Source organism: Sycon ciliatum, chromosome 1, assembly GCF_964019385.1.
Source record: "Sycon ciliatum chromosome 1, ocSycCili1.1, whole genome shotgun sequence".
NCBI lineage: Eukaryota > Metazoa > Porifera > Calcarea > Leucosolenida > Sycettidae > Sycon > Sycon ciliatum.
The window spans coordinates 30,682,550-30,699,301 of NC_088643.1; the positions used below are offsets into that span (position 1 = coordinate 30,682,550).

The window sequence follows — 16,752 nt, forward strand, 5'->3', positions numbered from 1 at the left end:
GTTCCTGATAAAGCGCCGAGCGGCAAGGAACTCGAGTTGGCCAAGTAACAGTTGGGTCCTGGAAAAGATCGGCACAAGGGTGAACACGGCCCACTGCTCCATCAAAATTGCATCATTATTTAGTATGTCTCCCTGAGGGACATTCCGTATCGGCGCACCGGGACGCCCAGCCATTACCACAAAGTCAAAGGAAACAACTCTATAAAGGACACAAAACTTCGAAACACACTCAAGCACGCTCTCACGTACACAGAAAGTACAGACAACACTGGGAAAGTGCGAAATAATTTGGGACCCTAAACTAGATGATGCCGGTTATGGACTCTTGCTGGTGCACTGACTCATAGTCATACAGACATCTGCTACACTACTAAGTGCACTGTCGAATGTCGAGTCTAGTCTGTCGACTCAAATAAGTCTGTCATGTGGACATGTCAGTATGACGTATTGTCACTGACATACTACAATTGTTGTGTTGTAGACTAGTAATCATCATGACTCAAATCATGGGATCGGGAATCGGGAGCCGGGAGCCGGAGCTAGCTCGCACTGTCAAAAAAGCCGTGACCAAGGCAGAGAATGATTTTAGTCTTTTGCTAGACCATAATGCATAGGCCCGATAGGGTCACTGTCAGGGCCAAAATGTAGCATGCAGGGCACTTCTTTTCTCAACCATTTCTCTCCTCGGCTTTGATGTTGTAGTGGCAAAATGGCACCTTCGAAACATGCTTCCCTAGTTCTGCTGCTGCTGTTCGGGGTAAGCTGCACTGGCTTTGCAAAACCAGCATACAAGCACCTTGCTGGAGGACCGAGCGAGTTTCTTCCGCCAGCAGATCCTGCATCGGCTGCTGTCGAATCGCATATTCGACTGCTGCGCGATTTTCAGCTGAGCCCCGAATCGGACATCGCAAGCGAGGAGCAGCAATTTCTCGTGGACAGCAAGGACTTCACGTTTGTCATTCTCAGCTCATCGGATGGGCACTTGAGTGATATCGAGGCTAGTTTCCGCTCTCCCAATGGCAAAGCAATAGCGCCTTCATACGTATCCGGAGGGCCTTTCGGACTTGGCGGAAATGCATACCCCAGTAAATCCCTGTATTTCAACGATGTTCAACATGGCGAGTGGTCTGTGACACTGCAGCGTAGCGAGAAGTCCAAGATCTCAGCCGGCGACGAGCCACTCAAGGCGTTCACATTCGTCACGTTTTCGGACGGCGATTCGCCTGTGTCGGTGTCTGTATCGGCCGGTTCTCTGAACACCTTGGTCGGTGAATCGTTGGAGCTGCGCGCTGTCGTGAGGGACCCGACTAGCCAGTCAGCTGTGCAAGGCGATGGCGGCACGCCGCCATGTGCTCCCAATCAAGCCCGAGTTGAAACGGTGGATCTGATGGTGCGACATCCGTCAGGAAAGGTAACGTGCTACTTTATGGACATGTAATCGGATGTAGCAATATAGAGTAGCAAGTACCATAGCAAGTACCATTGAGTACTACATGTAGTAATACTCTCTAAAGTCTTGTATAAAAGCCACGGTTTGTACTCGTATGGGGAAATAAAATTATTTCACAGGCTTCTATCCAAGACAGGCTTCCGAGTAGGCCCCGGCGGATGATGCTCCAGAATTTGATGGATTCTGCTTTTCAATATGCTCGCATTCGGCTCCAAAATAGCACTGATAATGCTTGAATTCTGCTTCGGAAAAATAGAAATAATGGTTTAGATTACTAATGTTCCACATTGATAATAGCATACAATCATGTATTTTGCAGCATAAGTCATGTTCTACGAAACAGAAAACATGCAAGAAGCACAGAATTATTATTACTCGGCAAGCAAACGCGCGGTAGTGCTAGTCGCGAGGGCATCGTGAACTCTCACGAAAATCCCATATTTTGCAATAATATGCTAGTTTTCGCAAGAATATGCTAGTTTTCTGCAAAACTCGCCGGATTATGTTAGCGCAATGCTATTTTCCAGAAAGTGCTGAACATGCTATGATAATGCTAGCATTATCCGCTGGGGCCTACTTACGAGTATGTGTGTGGTACCGTAAAAAAAGTACCCATTGCCCCCCCCCCCCCCACACACACACACACGCTGTGTCCCTTCCCAGCCGGTTTTTTGGTGGGGGGGGGGGGGGATTAGATAAAGTCGCTCAAGTGCAGTGCGACATACAACAAAGCAGAAGACCAGGCCTGGCATGCTGGATTGTGCACAGTCATTATCATCCTGCACTGGCACGTATTGTGTACAGCATGCGTCGGTTCAGCAGCGTATTTCATTGTACCGTCACGGCATACCGACGTCGCTTCACAAGCAGAAAAATACAAGGAGGGGGGGGGGGGCGTATCAGCGGTACTTTACTGTACTGGTATTCTGGCTCATCACCAGTATCACCAGCAAGGTTCTAGCCAAGAAAAATATGTAGGGGGGGGGGGGAGGAGGGGCAGGGATTGAACAAACAGTTCGCCCATTTTTCCATGTTCCACTATTGCCTATCACATACTAAACTTGGCAGTACAGTTCATTCATTTGAAACTGGCACCCTACTAACTTTCAATTTACATGTTTTATAGTAGATGCATTAGAAATTGTTTTTTACACCATCGGATGACGCGCACAATTCATCGGATCCTAATAACTTTCCCAGTGAATTCTCCCATCGATGAGAAAGTTACAAAATATTTGGCCAGGTTTGCACCGAAATTTGGTAATTGCAGGTTTGCAGTGGAGTCCCCATTCCTTTTCTTTCTGTGTTGGAAATTCACACTCCAGTCTCTTTATTAGTGTAAGGTGTATTCAGTATGATTATGTACATGCACCTAGTATGCAGGCTGTTTCGTGTATTACACGTGTGTGAGTATTTCGGTTCTGCTCCTGTAGCAGTTGAGCACTCTTGACTCTTGTGTGGGGTAGTGCCTTTGCTGTTTGTGTTTTGCAGAGCTCACTGACTTGTCAGTTTGAGCACTCTGGCAAGGTACGTTCGGGCCTGGTTTAAATCTGGCTTTGGAAAATTTAATTTTCATTGCTATCAGGTTCGGCCTCGCTTCCTCTGCGCTGCGCTGATGAGTCCACAAAGGATGAAACAGTTCTGTCCGCAGATTGAGTCATGTACATGTATGTATTCTATTCTGTACATGTAGACCACCAGGGAGCCCATGCACAACGATGACTCCAGCACGAATAAGCTCACACCAGCTTTTGTTGCCAGCCTGGCATTGGCAGAGGTATGTACAGAAACTATTTTCACAGCAAGACATAGCTAGCACCAGGGCTGTGATAGTTGATTTGTTGACAATGGAAACCGTGATGGTATTGCTCCGGGAACCATTTCAGTTGTACGTATGCAGTTACAAATTAATGTCCGGAGTACAATCATGTACAGGAGCGTGTCTGAGTTATCCGACACCTTCGGCACCGGGCCCTTTGGCTTTAAAAGTGCACATATCCGTGTACATGCACGTATCCCTTCTTTTTGGCATTCTTTTCGTATCCGACACTTGTGATTAGTTGAAGTTTTGCACATCAATATTAACTCGCTCTTTAGCAATAAGACAATCTTCAGGGTATTAAAACGGTTTGCATGGAACACGCGGGAGAACTTGAGCTGCCAGCACGCTGTCGGATAACGGGCATGCCAGATGACTGAACGCAGGAAAAGTGACACGTGACTGTACATGAAAAACAGGCCTGTGTGTTGGCTAATGGCATCTGCACCACATGCGAACAGATTTGGCCTATTTCATAGTAGTTTTTAGTAGTTTTTACTATTAAAAAGAGAAGGAAACTGAAACACATTTCCTTCAAAGGAACGGACATTCCTTATTTTTCAGCACGGCTCAGCAGATAATACGCTGAATATGTCTTGCCTGTGTGCCTATCTCCCTGGCTGTGTACTTTGGCACAGGTCGGTAGCTATCAAGCCGAGGTTGTTGTGCAAGGTCAGCGATGTGATGGCAAGGTTTATGAGAGGACGGCATGGTACTGGCTGACGGCTGTGGAGAAGAGCGCTACTCTCTCTGGTCATGTTATTGTCACGCCATCCACAGCTGGTAGGTTCTAGTCTTCAGATTGCATACAGAATGCCCGGGACTAGTTGGCTATACTAGTATACGCACACGTTGTATACTATGAGCCAGAGCACGCTAATACTTGACTACAGCTTTTGTGGAAAAAGTCGAGAAAACACGTAGCTCCAACACACGTAGCTCCAACGGCATCTATGAAGCGCAAACCAACAACCTTCCAACTTGGACGGATCAGGTGCGGATAGTTCCAATGACGGGAAGGGAAGCGCAACGAAGATGTGCACAAGCTATGTCCCACGGCAACAAAGAATGTTGAATGTTACAGGATAATGAAAGAGACTAGCAAGACAATGGGACAAACCGGTCTAACTGCAACTCGACGACGCAAAACAACAGACCACCCAACTCGACGACGCAAAACAACAGACCACCCAACTTGTGAGGCTCGAAAGTATGTATGCGGTTTGTCAGCTTTGTCAAGTTTTATTTGCCAATATCTACAATTTGGAGTCATGTTGCTGGTATGAATGAGGTTGGTCAGAGAGCGTATTTAGTGGAGGTGGAACTAAGGATCAGCTGTTGTATTTTCGAACAAGTTTAGCATAGTCTATGATTGCGACGAGTGACAGTCCTATCCTGCTGCTGTGCGATTGCTGCGATGGCGACCCAGACATTTCATCTGTGTTGTCTTGTCTCGGTGAACAACAAAAAAAGACTGTATGCATGTAATTATATTATGTGCCCTTTATTCAGTAGAAGCTCAGAGGATTCTATCGGACCCTGTTCTTGTAGTTGAGTGCATTTAGAAAGGCTGGCAACGTTTGTAGATGTACAATCATTGTGTTGGTGTTGGTGTTGATGTACCAATGCAGAGTACCACCGTGATGTCATCGCAGAGCAAGTAACCATCAACTTGCTGCTTGGTGCTCCCAAGCTCAATGCTGTTCCTGCTAGTCCCCCGTATCGTGTCTATGCAGAGATTTTTAGCGACGATGCGAAGAGCGGCAACAACTCGGCAATACCTGTAGCTTGGATTGGTGAGCTCTAGCATGATGTGTGCTGTGCTGTGTACAGCACAATTTGAGCATTGCTTTGCACCGCTCTGTGCGTCAGAGTAGGCCATTACCTTTTGCCGGTATAGCTCGAAATCAGCTGCCACTTCTGACTGTATTTTGTTTGCTGTCCGGAAAGGGTATGGGTGGTGTTGGGAAGTTCTGCTCAGAATGCTCAGAATGATGAACTGTCAGAACTGTCAGGGAGTCAGGGAGAATATTTACATACATGTACGTATACTGAGATTGTGACAGATGATAATCGTTGCCTGTATTTTGTCTTACCTGCATGTAGGTGGTCTGTCGGACGTGTCCGAGGTCCAGTCAAGCCCTGCACTCTCCCTTCACCTGGACACGTCTTGGCTGCAGGGACACGGCGGGCCTTTCCAGCTGCGCAACGTGCGAGTCGAGGAACTGGAGACCTACTCGACTGTAGCGTCAGTGGCTGTTCTTGACTTGCCGCTGGACCCGGATACGGTGCGGCGAGTGGCAGCTATGAAGCCGGTGGAAACCATTACCAGAGCAATGCGTCAAGGCTATCACGTGGGACGTAAAGCTCACAACCGCACTGTCGGCGCTGCACAGGGACCGCTGCTATTGGTACACGGCTACTGCGCTCCGGAGACACCATTCACGCTGAGCGACTTTTCCGGATACAGCGAGTTCCAGGACTACCGGAAGAACCGGCTTATCTCCGACTTTGGCGTGCTGGTGGCCGAGTTTGCAGCGGAGCACGATTCGTTTGGTATTGTGGCCCACTCGCAGGGTGGTCTGGCTGTGCTGGACATGTATGCCTACCTAGCCACCGGACTAGACAATGCTGTAAGCAGGATGTGCATGGTACTTTGAAGTATACGCTATGTGTACTTGTAGCATACTGTACGGGCAGAACACACATGTGGGATGAGCTTCACTACTATTGTAGCCTTTCGTGCCACTGGGAATTTCTAGTGACTTTGTTAGAATTTTGCATTGTGCAACTCTTCCACTACAAGTACTCGTAGATCAGCATTCAGGGGACGCTAGCTACTAAAGTTATACTAGGTAGCTGCTATTGTGAACATGCATGACTGTGTTTGACGATCCTATTTTGTTTGAATTCTGCTTTGTGTGTGAGCATGTGTGTGTGTGTGTGTGTGTGTGTGTGTGTGTGTGTGTGTGTGCATGTGTGCGGGTGGTTGTGTATGTGCGTGTGTGTGCACATGCGTGTGGGTGGTGGTGTGTGCGTGTGTGGATGGGTGTGTATGTGCGGGTGTGTGCAGGTTGGTGAACGGCGTATTCAGACGCTGGCCACCCCATTCCGTGGCTCGCCGCTGTCCGGACTGCTGGCCATCATTGGTGACCTGCTTGGCTTTGGCTGTGGTGATAATAAGGACCTCAGCTACGACGGTACAACAAAATGGCTTGCAGGTATACCAGTGGACGCACGGTCCGAAGTCTACTACTATACTGGGCAGGTGAGAATCACGTTGTGGCTTGACACCAATAGCCATGTAGTGTGCGTACCGCTAGGCTGCTTTCCATCTATGTGCAAGGCGTACAAATTCTTCACACCTTAGCTTCGACTGGCTCTAGCCTAGAAGGTGCTGATGGGACTAACAGTACGGTACACTGTACTGTAGTACATGCACTTGTAATATGGATGTATTGCCGGGCAAAGTGCATCATAGCCTGCACAGGAACCCGCACCACCCACGCAGAAGTGCATGCATTCACAATTTGTTTTGTTTTCTTTACGTGTCGTGGGGCTGCAATTGCCTATTTTCTCTATTATTGCGAAGTACCACGAAAGCACCCCGTCTTGCAAGAGCGCCTTGATTTTACAGCCAGAGAAAGGAAATTTTATGGCAGACTGCAACTAAGTCTGTACGGTGTGAGAACTTTCGTGTACTAAAGTCTTGTTCTTGTGTGGAGCTCGCATCCGCTTAAAAGTAAATGCGTACAGATTGACTGCACACCGTGCATGCACATACCGTATGACCTACAAAGAAATACAGTTTGTAGATCTGCATTCTGTGGTGCGCGCGTGCGTGTGTGTGTGTGCGTGTGTGCGTGTGTGTGTGTGTGTGTGCGTGTGTACCGTATTTTTCGGAGTATAAGCCACATGGTGTGCGCGCGCGCGTGTGTGGTGTGTATGAATTAGAAAATCGTAAGAGACGCAGTAGTCACCTGCAGGATTTCAGCAGTTTCTGCAAAGCGGGAAATTTGCAGCAGGAAGAAGGCGTTGACATTGACATTGTGGATGAAAGTCTGTTCTAGAATAGTCAGGCTAGACTTCTTTGAGTGCTGCCCATGTCCTGTGTATAAAGACCGTGTGTTCCAGGTCTCAGTCTCTTCTGTCTGTTCACCTGTGTTATCAGTAACTGGCCTCAGTCTGTGTTACGTCAAATTCTTGCTTTTATGACTGTGGTATCTCTGTGTTTCAGTATTCCACGGGCAATCTGATCAACTACTGCATTCTGGCAGCCAATGCTGTACTGTCCTGGCCCAATGACGGCATGGTGGAATATTCCAGGACTGATTTGTCTGGTGGTCACGACATGGGCCATTCCAAAGGCCAGTGCCACTCCGTGGACATGCGTGACCCACCCATTGCCAAGAATCACGAGCGGAATGTTCTCATGAACTCGCTGGCTGCTCGCTGAGTACTTCGGCAGCCTGCGGCCTGCTACTGTTTCTTTCAGTGCCCATCTGTCCAACCACTGGAGGACCACTCACGGCCCTCATTTTCTCTACTGATCTCAAATGAAGTGATCATTTCCAAGGATTTTCCTTTTGTCGCTTTTATCACTAGCAAATTTGAATCTCTATTCATGTGCAAACTGGCTGTGCGTTTGACATCTCAATTGACTGAAAACCTATCTATTCTGTAAGTATTGCCAATGTCATAGTATTCATTAATTTTATGGAGGTGAAGCGTCCTCTTACCATTTTCTTTTTCTCTGAGAATATTTACAGGTTTACAGTGTGCTTGTTGATTTCCATTTCAATTTTCATTTCAATTTTCATTTCAATTTTCATTTCAATTTTCATTGGCTTCCGACTTCATCTCAAACACGCAATCTGGTGGCAGACAACAAATCATCCTTGTGCATATTTATTATTCATTATTGTTGTGACACATTTCAGTTTCAGAACAGCAGGTCTGTCTGTATCTTTGTGTAAGTTTCTATAATATTATTTGAATCAGCTCATGAATGAGAACTTTCTACTGCACTAGCGCATGCCACAGCTGCTGATGTTCTTGAGCGTGTGTGCGTGCGTGCGCGTGTGCATGTGTTAACGTGATGCCGCGGAATTGTAGTTTCCACAGGCAGTGCACATTCCAGCGAAGGCATTGCATACAAATGCCATGCCATGTACTGAAGTAGATATCAAAATGTGTACATAACACCTCTCCCTCCGACTGGCTATATAAATCAGGGAGCCCTACACATACAGGTATGCGTGGGACTCCCTGGCTATAATGGCCTTTATACCTCACTCCATATACACCCACACTCATATACCAGATCTCCCATGAAGTTTATAAATTTCCATATACACTGTTCAATATACACCACTAAGGAGGTATATACACCACTGAGGAAAACCATCAGAAAAAAACCCACTGAGGAGCTTTCTTTCTCTAAAAAGGAGTGTATATAGCTTTCTTTCTCTAACGATATATTCACTCCTTTTTAGGGAAAGAAAGCTATATTCACTCCTTTTTGCTCTTGTTATAATACGTATTGAATCTTGGCATTGTATACATGTACATGTACAGTAGCTCCGCCATAGTCACTATTCTTATCGGTCATGTGGTACACCATACAGGACTTCTACATATCACAGTATTAAAGTAAGTGCCAGTGATTATAACTACATGATTGTATTAATTTTGCTCAATCTCTGGACAGCTAGCTGCTTCGACCTTTAATACTAATACTACATTGTAGGTCTCCTCACTCAGCGGAGCTTAGAGTTACTGGCCGAACAGCGAGCTTTGCACTTACTTGTATACTAGTATTTAAAAAGGAATACCTACATTGTACATCGTTACAAATACAATGTCATGTAGTTGATGCTCATCCTGGTCTTCACAGCGCTCTGCAGAGTGCATGCCAGTCCACAAGCTGTACCCAGTGCACTGGCTACAATGTATCCGTGAACACAGAACAGTACACAATGCTGCCAATGGGAGAATTTTACATTTTTACTTCAACCTCGAACTCAAAATCCCAAGCAAGACTCTCTGAGCTCAAGACAACAGCAGGCCAGGCCGGGCCCAACTCGAAATGAGAAAGCACCGAAAAGCTTCAAAAGCAAGACCAACAAGAAATTTGTATGTCCTTATCCGGCTTACCGTACAACAGTTACCATACCGACGGCGTCTTCGTGGCTTCCCCGTACACTTTTTCTGAAACATGCATGCCAAATCGTCGATACGTTGCTGTCAACTCGTGTTCAGACTTCACTCGTGGCTTGGTCTGGAGAGGTATTTCCTCCCTTGCTCCGTGATAAATGAAGCCATGGCATGAAGCTGTTGACAGCTAATAGTGTAGTGGTGTAAATGGACAGGACTACTAATGACCCCAATAACACGGATAGGAATTACTGAGCGTAGAAACATCGTTGAAGTCGTACATTTTCGGAATATTCGTCGAAATGAAATCCACGTTGCACCAACTGTAATTTGTTTCCAGCTGAGAGGAGATAGCGAGAGAAGGCAAGAGCATGTCCAGTGCCTATGATGATGGGCCGCTACGCAGCCTGGTCGATGGGCTGACGGACGATGAGGGACGAATTCACCAGGAGGACTTCAGCCGTCTGATCTGCGAACAAATGGGTGTGTCTGAAGAGGTGAGGCACAGTAAAGGCATTGCCAGTGGCAGTGATGTTCCTCATAGTTCGTTAGATCTACAGTAGGAGTAGGGCCGTTGTATTCTGAGTGGTGTGTGCCTGCTGTGTGGAGAAGAGCCAAGAGTGCAAATGATTCACCTTCACATTGTGTCCAAACTCTGTGCCTGAAATTTCGTATTCAAACGACCCATATCATGCACTTCAACAGGCTTACCTTCCGGTATGTAGGACTGGATGAATGGGTAAAAAAATGAAAAAAATTGCCTCCAGGGAGTGTCTGATCATGAGCACAGTCAGTATTGGCAATAGTACAGCACAGGCTGTATACTATATAGACCAGTGCTGGCATTACAGTCATAATACTAATAGACTGCAGACAAGTACTGCCTACAGCTACTGGCATTAGTTTACTACATTGTAGTACTGTAGACTGTGTATGTAGAGCAGTACTGGCAGTAGCTAATCTACTGGTCAGCAGTGTAGACAAAGATCATCGTAGCGATTGTCTGTAGGCTGTGACACTGCGACACTGCACTGGTCCCACCGAATAACAATGCAGGCGAATTCAGTGCAGTGCAATGTTCAGTTGAAGTACTCAACCACCAAGACATGTGAATCACAGAAACGAACTGATGACCGTGAGATCACCTGACTACATCTGACACACTCACCGTGTGACACCATACAGAGTCTAGTCATACAGAATATGTAGTAGCACGCAACTGAACTTTCCTACCATCCTGGACAAAGAAGTATAGTTGAGAGAGTACCTGGCTGACGCTGATCCTGATATGGCTATGTTCACTGTCCAGATGTCTATAAATGTACAAACAAGAGTTCATAAACAAGAGTATGATCTATTTCCTATGGGCCAGATGCACGGCGTGCTGCCCTCATTACATCATGCAGCTGCAGCCCATGAAATGCGGAAAATCTAAACACCACACTTTCCCTCTGGTTTGAAATGAAGTTTTGTATGGAACTAGAGTTCTTACCCCCAAAATTTTGAGATCGCGTAGATACGCAAACGATTCGAGAAAAAACGGATGTGCTGGTACGAGATATTGTGGGTTTGAGTGCATGCTTTCAGAGCATGATGGGGGGCAAGTTATGTCATGAAGGCAGCACGCACGGACCCTTCAAACCACAGTTGCAGAATACTCTTGATACAAAGCAATTACTTTCTTAGGCATGCAGCTATCTGTGAAGCTGTGAGAAAGGACAGTGGCACGAATATGCTAGGTACTGTGGTGTCAGGTGGAATCCAAACCTGGTATGGTAGCTTGTAAAGCAGAGATCCAGGGCCAGGGCTGATTACACCGGACACCACTGTACCATGATGACCATGCAGTGTTATATCACTGTTGTCAATGTCACCAACGCACAGCCTCAGTGGTCAGTAACATCCAACAGGACTTCTGTCTTGCTACGCACCGTGTGATTGCTGTGTGTCAAATGCAGTATGGCTATGCAGTGTGGCTATGCAGTATGGCTATGCAGTGTGGATATGCAGTATGGATATGCAGTGTGGCTATGCAGTATGGCTATGCAGTGTGGCTATGCAGTGTGGATATGCAGTGTGGCTATGCAGTGTGGATATGCAGTGTGGATATGCAGTGTAGCTATGCAGAATGGATATGCAGTGTGGTTATGCAGTATGGATATGCATTGTGGATATGCAGTGTGGCTGTGCGGTGTCCATACAGCGTGATGCACGGGTCATATTTCACATGAATATATTCATGATGCTATTCTGCCCTGGCCGGATTTCTGTGGCCAAACCTGCGCAATGCGTGTCAGACCTATGGTGTGACAGCCTGAGTGTCACTACATACAATACATCTTTTAAAAGCATAGCAGTGCAATTGTGAAGTTGGTGTCAGTGTTAGTTTATGCTGGACCCGGTAGAGTTGGTTATGGTAGTGGCACAGCTGCTGACATCTGCTATGCTGTGACACGTATAGTGCAGAAAGCAGGCACGCATGCTGTAGAAGGCAGGCACATCTTTCTTTCAAGTGGTTTCCGGCAGGGAGTAGTACAACACCCATTGCACTACTCTCTGGTTTCCAGCTTGTCTGAAAATCCTTGGGTATTTCATAGAACTGGTGTCCATGTCATAGCTTGTAAGCCAAAGCAATAAACTATAGACTGCAGCAATATGCAGGGTTCTAGCCAAGGGGGGGGGGGGGGGGGATGTAGTAGGGGGGTCCAGGGGATGGTCGCCAAGGAATTATTGAAAAAATCAAGCCAAATTGTGCCCTTTGAGGGCATTTGCCACCCTTGCGTGATATGTTAAAAGAACCCCAGTAAATTTCCGTATGTGTGTACGTGTGTGACTGATGAGCAAAAAATTGGCCAAAATATTGGTCCAGCCGGCCCAGCCCCGGCGGCCCTAATCTTCATGACTGTGTGGGTGGATAATGGCCGGAGCTACTTGTAAACAGTTGTGTGAACTCCGTTGGTGTGATGCAATGCATCCTGGCACAGACAGGTATAGATGGTGTTCATTGTGACAGAGATACAGTCATGCAGACCAACAGTCTGCCCCATTGAGTGAAGCGTGCATTTTGTGGACGTGCAGCCCTACTAAATGTATAAAGCAGCACATTGATGACGCCACTATATGCCACATGATTATTATGAGTGTTTGGCGTGCAGAGTTTCCACTGGCAACCCGCTAAGGGATCATCCATCACACCATGTTCAAGTGTGCCGCCGTGCAGAGTTACAGTTAGATAGTACTGGCTAGAGTCACTCATAGTGTGGTCTTTATGTTTCCTATCTTGCCTATGTTGTCTGCGTCTCGTTTAAACCCAGCAAGCCGCAGAAGTTACGCAACAGCTGGACCCGAATGGCGAAGGCTACATAGATGTGGAGTGCATTTACGAAACGTTCCGAGCGCTAATACCGCAGTTCAGCTGTGAGTGCATGTGCGTGTGGTGCTGTTCAAACTGACCCGGGCCATTTTACTCTACTCACTATGCTGTCTTACCAAGGATTGGCGCACATAGGCAAAGAAAGAGTTGCAGGCGTATCATGTGTAGGTATGGTGTACTGGCACAATTAACAGGTCAAATTCAGTTGAGCATGGTTGATTAGCTTCAGTTCTCTCCTTTAGACCAGGGTGTACTACTGATCTTCACAAGAATTTCAAATTAAATTTTTTTGTCATTTTGCTTTCTTCTTGTTACAGCAAGAAATTCACTTGCCAGCGGTACTGGTGTTGAGGTGAGTGAAATTTCGTAGGGTTTCAATTGTTTAATTTTCATCAATATCCTCAGAAGCAGTGCTAAGATAAGAATAATAGGATTTGGGATGTGCCATTTCTGGTGAAGGATCCCGACTAAATGTGCGGCTGAAATATGCACCACTCTAGGTTCAGGCCTGCACTTTAGCAATGGTGGCTGTCAATACCATGGGGTGGGCCAAGTCTTGGCATATGATTTGCTGCTTGGGTGTGGACATCTTGCATCCACTCTGTACTCCTGGCTATTGCTCCTGGACATCTTGCATCCACTCTGTACTCCTGGCTATTGCTCCTCTTTATACTAGTAACTGCTCCCCCCCCCCCCCTCCCAGCTGCCGCTGAGTAGTACTACCAGTATGCATGCACCATAAAATTCCGCCAGAACCCCCGTCTAGCCAGAGCGCCGGCGGAAGAGCCTGAGTGCACAAGGGTTTCTACTTCATGTCCTGCTCCGCATTCATGATATCACTGTGCAAGCTTAGAGCACGCACACTGGTTGAAACGCCATTTGAGAATTCGGCGTCATTCCCCCAGGACACCGGCGAGACGACTGATTTGTGCAGTGGCATTTTGACCCATGTTACCAAACTAGTTCGTTCACCCCCGTGCAACCACACATCAGCGCAACCTCAACAACCATTGTTGGTTACACAAGTAGATTATCATTATAAATTGGGAGAGCAAAATATGAATTACAAGTCGAAGACAACCTCCATGACCAACAGACTCTCAAACCAAAAGGACCCGCAGAAATACAAGCTGGCATGCCTGCATGCATGCACGTACAAATTCATCATACAAGATGTACAATGCTAGCGTATACTACTGATGTACAGAAACACGTTCACAGTCCGCAACAGACCAAAATTCAAAAGTAGGGCTGAAACGATCGTGTATTTTCACCTATCAATTACTCTTTAGCTGAACGATCGATTAATCGATTATAATCGTTAGCAAATAGTGTCAGAATTTTGTGCAAAAATTACTCTGTTTCCAATAGCTAGGCCTTCATAATACGGTGATTATGCCAAAAATCTGCATTAGTGACAGGGTAGCTCCGACATGGCAGTTTTGAAGTCAATTTAACTACCGTAAAGTACCGTTGATCCGCCCCTCTCTAATTCCCGCCCCCTGCCGATTTTCTACTTGTGAAGCGACTTCGGCGTATACAACGAAATCTGATGTTGAACCGATGCATGCACTGCTGTACACAATACTTGCCAATGCAGGATGAAAATGTTCACAATCCAGCACATCGAGTCTGATCCTCTACGTTGTTGTACATCGTACTGCACTTGACAGGCTTGATCTTAATTCCCGTCCCCTGCCGAAAACCCAGCTGGGAAGCGACATGGCGTGGGGGGGGGGGGGGATCAACGGTACTTTACGGTAGTGTTGAAACGATCTCACCGGATACTCGTTAGCTCGCTCGCCAGAAACTCGGCTCGTTTGTGCAGCCAGCTCCTTTGCCCTAACGAACACCATACACCGTACTCCGTACACATGGCAGTACATGTCGACCGGGGAGTCGTAAAATAGTTTACGACTCCCTGGTCGGCCGAGAGTCCAGTCCCGTGCAAAGTGAAAATCACTCACAGTTACAGTGACTGTATGCCTGCACGACACTTGAGTTGTTTCAGTTGTCGTTGCAGCTTTGGTGGACTCTACTGATGTCTTGTTCCGCATCTGCTGACCTGTCGCAGGACATGCTTCGGTCACCTCTCCATTCGAGTGAAAGTTACGCTCAGTCGTTTGGAAGTTTTCTCCCGCGATGCAGCGAAGACCAGGGCTACTTGCAATCTTTGCAAAACGGTCTATTTTTACAAAGGCTACTCAACGACGGCGCTGAAAAGTCATCTCGACACCAAACAGCAGTCCGAAGTGAAGCAGCAGCAACCCCAAATGCCGGCGGTTATATTTGAACCAGCTGAAAAAATTGAACTTAGAAAAATATATATTCAAAAAATCATATTTGCCACATCAATGGAACTCGTTAGCTCGCTCGATAGCTTGCTCGTTAGTGGAACTGATCGCTCGTTTGTTATAGATACGCTCGTTTCAACACTAAATTTAACCTCAGAATATGCACCATGCCCCAGGCAACTGCATACTCACAGTGGAAACTGATTCAAACTTCACAAAAACGAGGGTTTTCAGTACTTTTTGGACTCAAAATCCCTAACGAGTAACCTATAACGTAACGATTACTTGATTGATGAGGAATAATCGATCGCTTACCGAGTAATTGGTATAATCGGTTCAGCCCTATTCAAAAGATAACGATTCAAAAGTCTGTCACTACGCAACAGGGCCGGCGCCACTAGTACGGCCGGTACGGCCATGGCCGTACCAACTTCCCAAAAAGTCGGTCCACGTGGAACGTCCAAAACCGGGGAGAAAAAGTTTCGATGTATGATTTTGTACTGGGAGTCGCCCAGAGTGCAGGATTTACCATCTAAGTTCCAAAAAAATTCTGGGGGGATGACCCCGGACCCCCTTCAAGATGGCCCTTCGGCCGCTCTGCGGAAGCCGCCTCTGGCCCTGCGCAAATAAATTACTTGAACGAAGAGAACCTCGATGAAACGTAATTATTACTAAAACGGAAAGTACCGTAGAATCCCGCGGATAAGCCCATGGGCTTATCTGTTTCACAAGGACATTTCGGTGGGCTTATACGAGAACATGGGCTTATACGCGGGCATGGGCTTATACGCCGACACCAAGTTGTGCTATTGAAAAGTATCAAGGAAGTGAGAAGTACATTGCTGAAAACCACTGTGCAAACAAAAACAACCGATGATTGTGCTGAAATGTACGAAAAAATATATGTAATGTGCATGTAGTACGTTCATGGTATGGCCAAGAGTCCATAATTTATGGGCTCTCGGTATGACCTAGGCCCATGGGCTTGTACGATGAAGCTTTGTGATGTTCGAACAAACCATGGGCTTATGTGCGGACATGGGCTTATCCGCGGGATTCTACGGTACTGCAAAGGAGTTGAGCAGTTCAGAAATACAAAGAGGAATTAGACATTGAATCAGCTGAGTAACATGTTGTCAAAACAAGCAGTTCTTCGTCTTCACTCCATTACCTTCAGTACATTACCTTCAGTACATTACCTTCAGTACATTACCTTCAGTACATTACTCCAGCAGTACTGTACTGCAGTAATGTACTGAAGTACATTACCTTCAGTACATTACTCCAGTACTGTACTGCAGTACTGTACTGCAGTACTGTACTGCAGTAATGTACTGCAGTACTGTACTGCAGTACATTACTGCAGTACATTATACAAGTTATGTTACTCATGATAACGATGAGGGGCTTGTAAGGGGCTACGATTCCGCAAGCCATGCGGAGCATGATCTGGTACATCCACTGCATTAGCCACATCGTTTTCAATACGCACACCCTCGTCAGTCTCACTGTCAGAGACATTACAGGAATCTTCTGAGGTTTGTAGACTGCGTTCAGGGCCGGCTAGCGGAGTGGGATCAGGCTTGATCGAGGCTATGTTGATGACCTTGTCAAGTCAGCCAGACTTAGAGATCACGACAGTAGACTTCGATATGATACG

General features: G+C 46.6%; 2 protein-coding genes across 2 annotated transcripts in view; both read left to right on the top strand.

Moving 5' to 3' along the window:
- Positions 1–598: 598 nt before the first annotated feature.
- Positions 599–8,311, top strand: LOC135822534 (conditioned medium factor-like). The gene is made up of 7 exons (XM_065335327.1): positions 599–1,411; positions 3,144–3,227; positions 3,908–4,052; positions 4,901–5,065; positions 5,376–5,902; positions 6,343–6,537; positions 7,507–8,311. Exons 1-7 carry the CDS (start codon positions 710–712, stop codon positions 7,723–7,725), a joined length of 2,037 nt encoding a protein of 678 aa, XP_065191399.1. The 5' UTR covers positions 599–709; the 3' UTR covers positions 7,726–8,311.
- Positions 8,312–9,525: 1,214 nt separating this feature from the next.
- LOC135822542 (rab11 family-interacting protein 3-like) overlaps positions 9,526–16,752 on the top strand; it is a 34,260-nt gene continuing 27,033 nt past the window's right edge. The window contains exons 1-3 of the mRNA XM_065335339.1: positions 9,526–9,922; positions 12,740–12,842; positions 13,116–13,150. Coding sequence (XP_065191411.1) covers positions 9,797–9,922; positions 12,740–12,842; positions 13,116–13,150 — 264 coding nt within the window. The 5' untranslated portion in view covers positions 9,526–9,796. The remainder of the gene's footprint in view (positions 9,923–12,739; positions 12,843–13,115; positions 13,151–16,752) is intronic.

What these genes read in the sequence shown, in the direction of transcription:
- LOC135822534 (XM_065335327.1), top strand. Translation starts at nt 710, where the DNA reads ATGGCACCTTCGAAACATGCTTCCCTAGTTCTGCTGCTGCTGTTCGGG. An exon ending in CCAGCCTGGCATTGGCAGAG is followed by an intron (nt 3,228 to 3,907) that starts GTATGTACAGAA and finishes ACTTTGGCACAG; the next exon opens with GTCGGTAGCTATCAAGCCGA. An exon ending in AATACCTGTAGCTTGGATTG is followed by an intron (nt 5,066 to 5,375) that starts GTGAGCTCTAGC and finishes ACCTGCATGTAG; the next exon opens with GTGGTCTGTCGGACGTGTCC.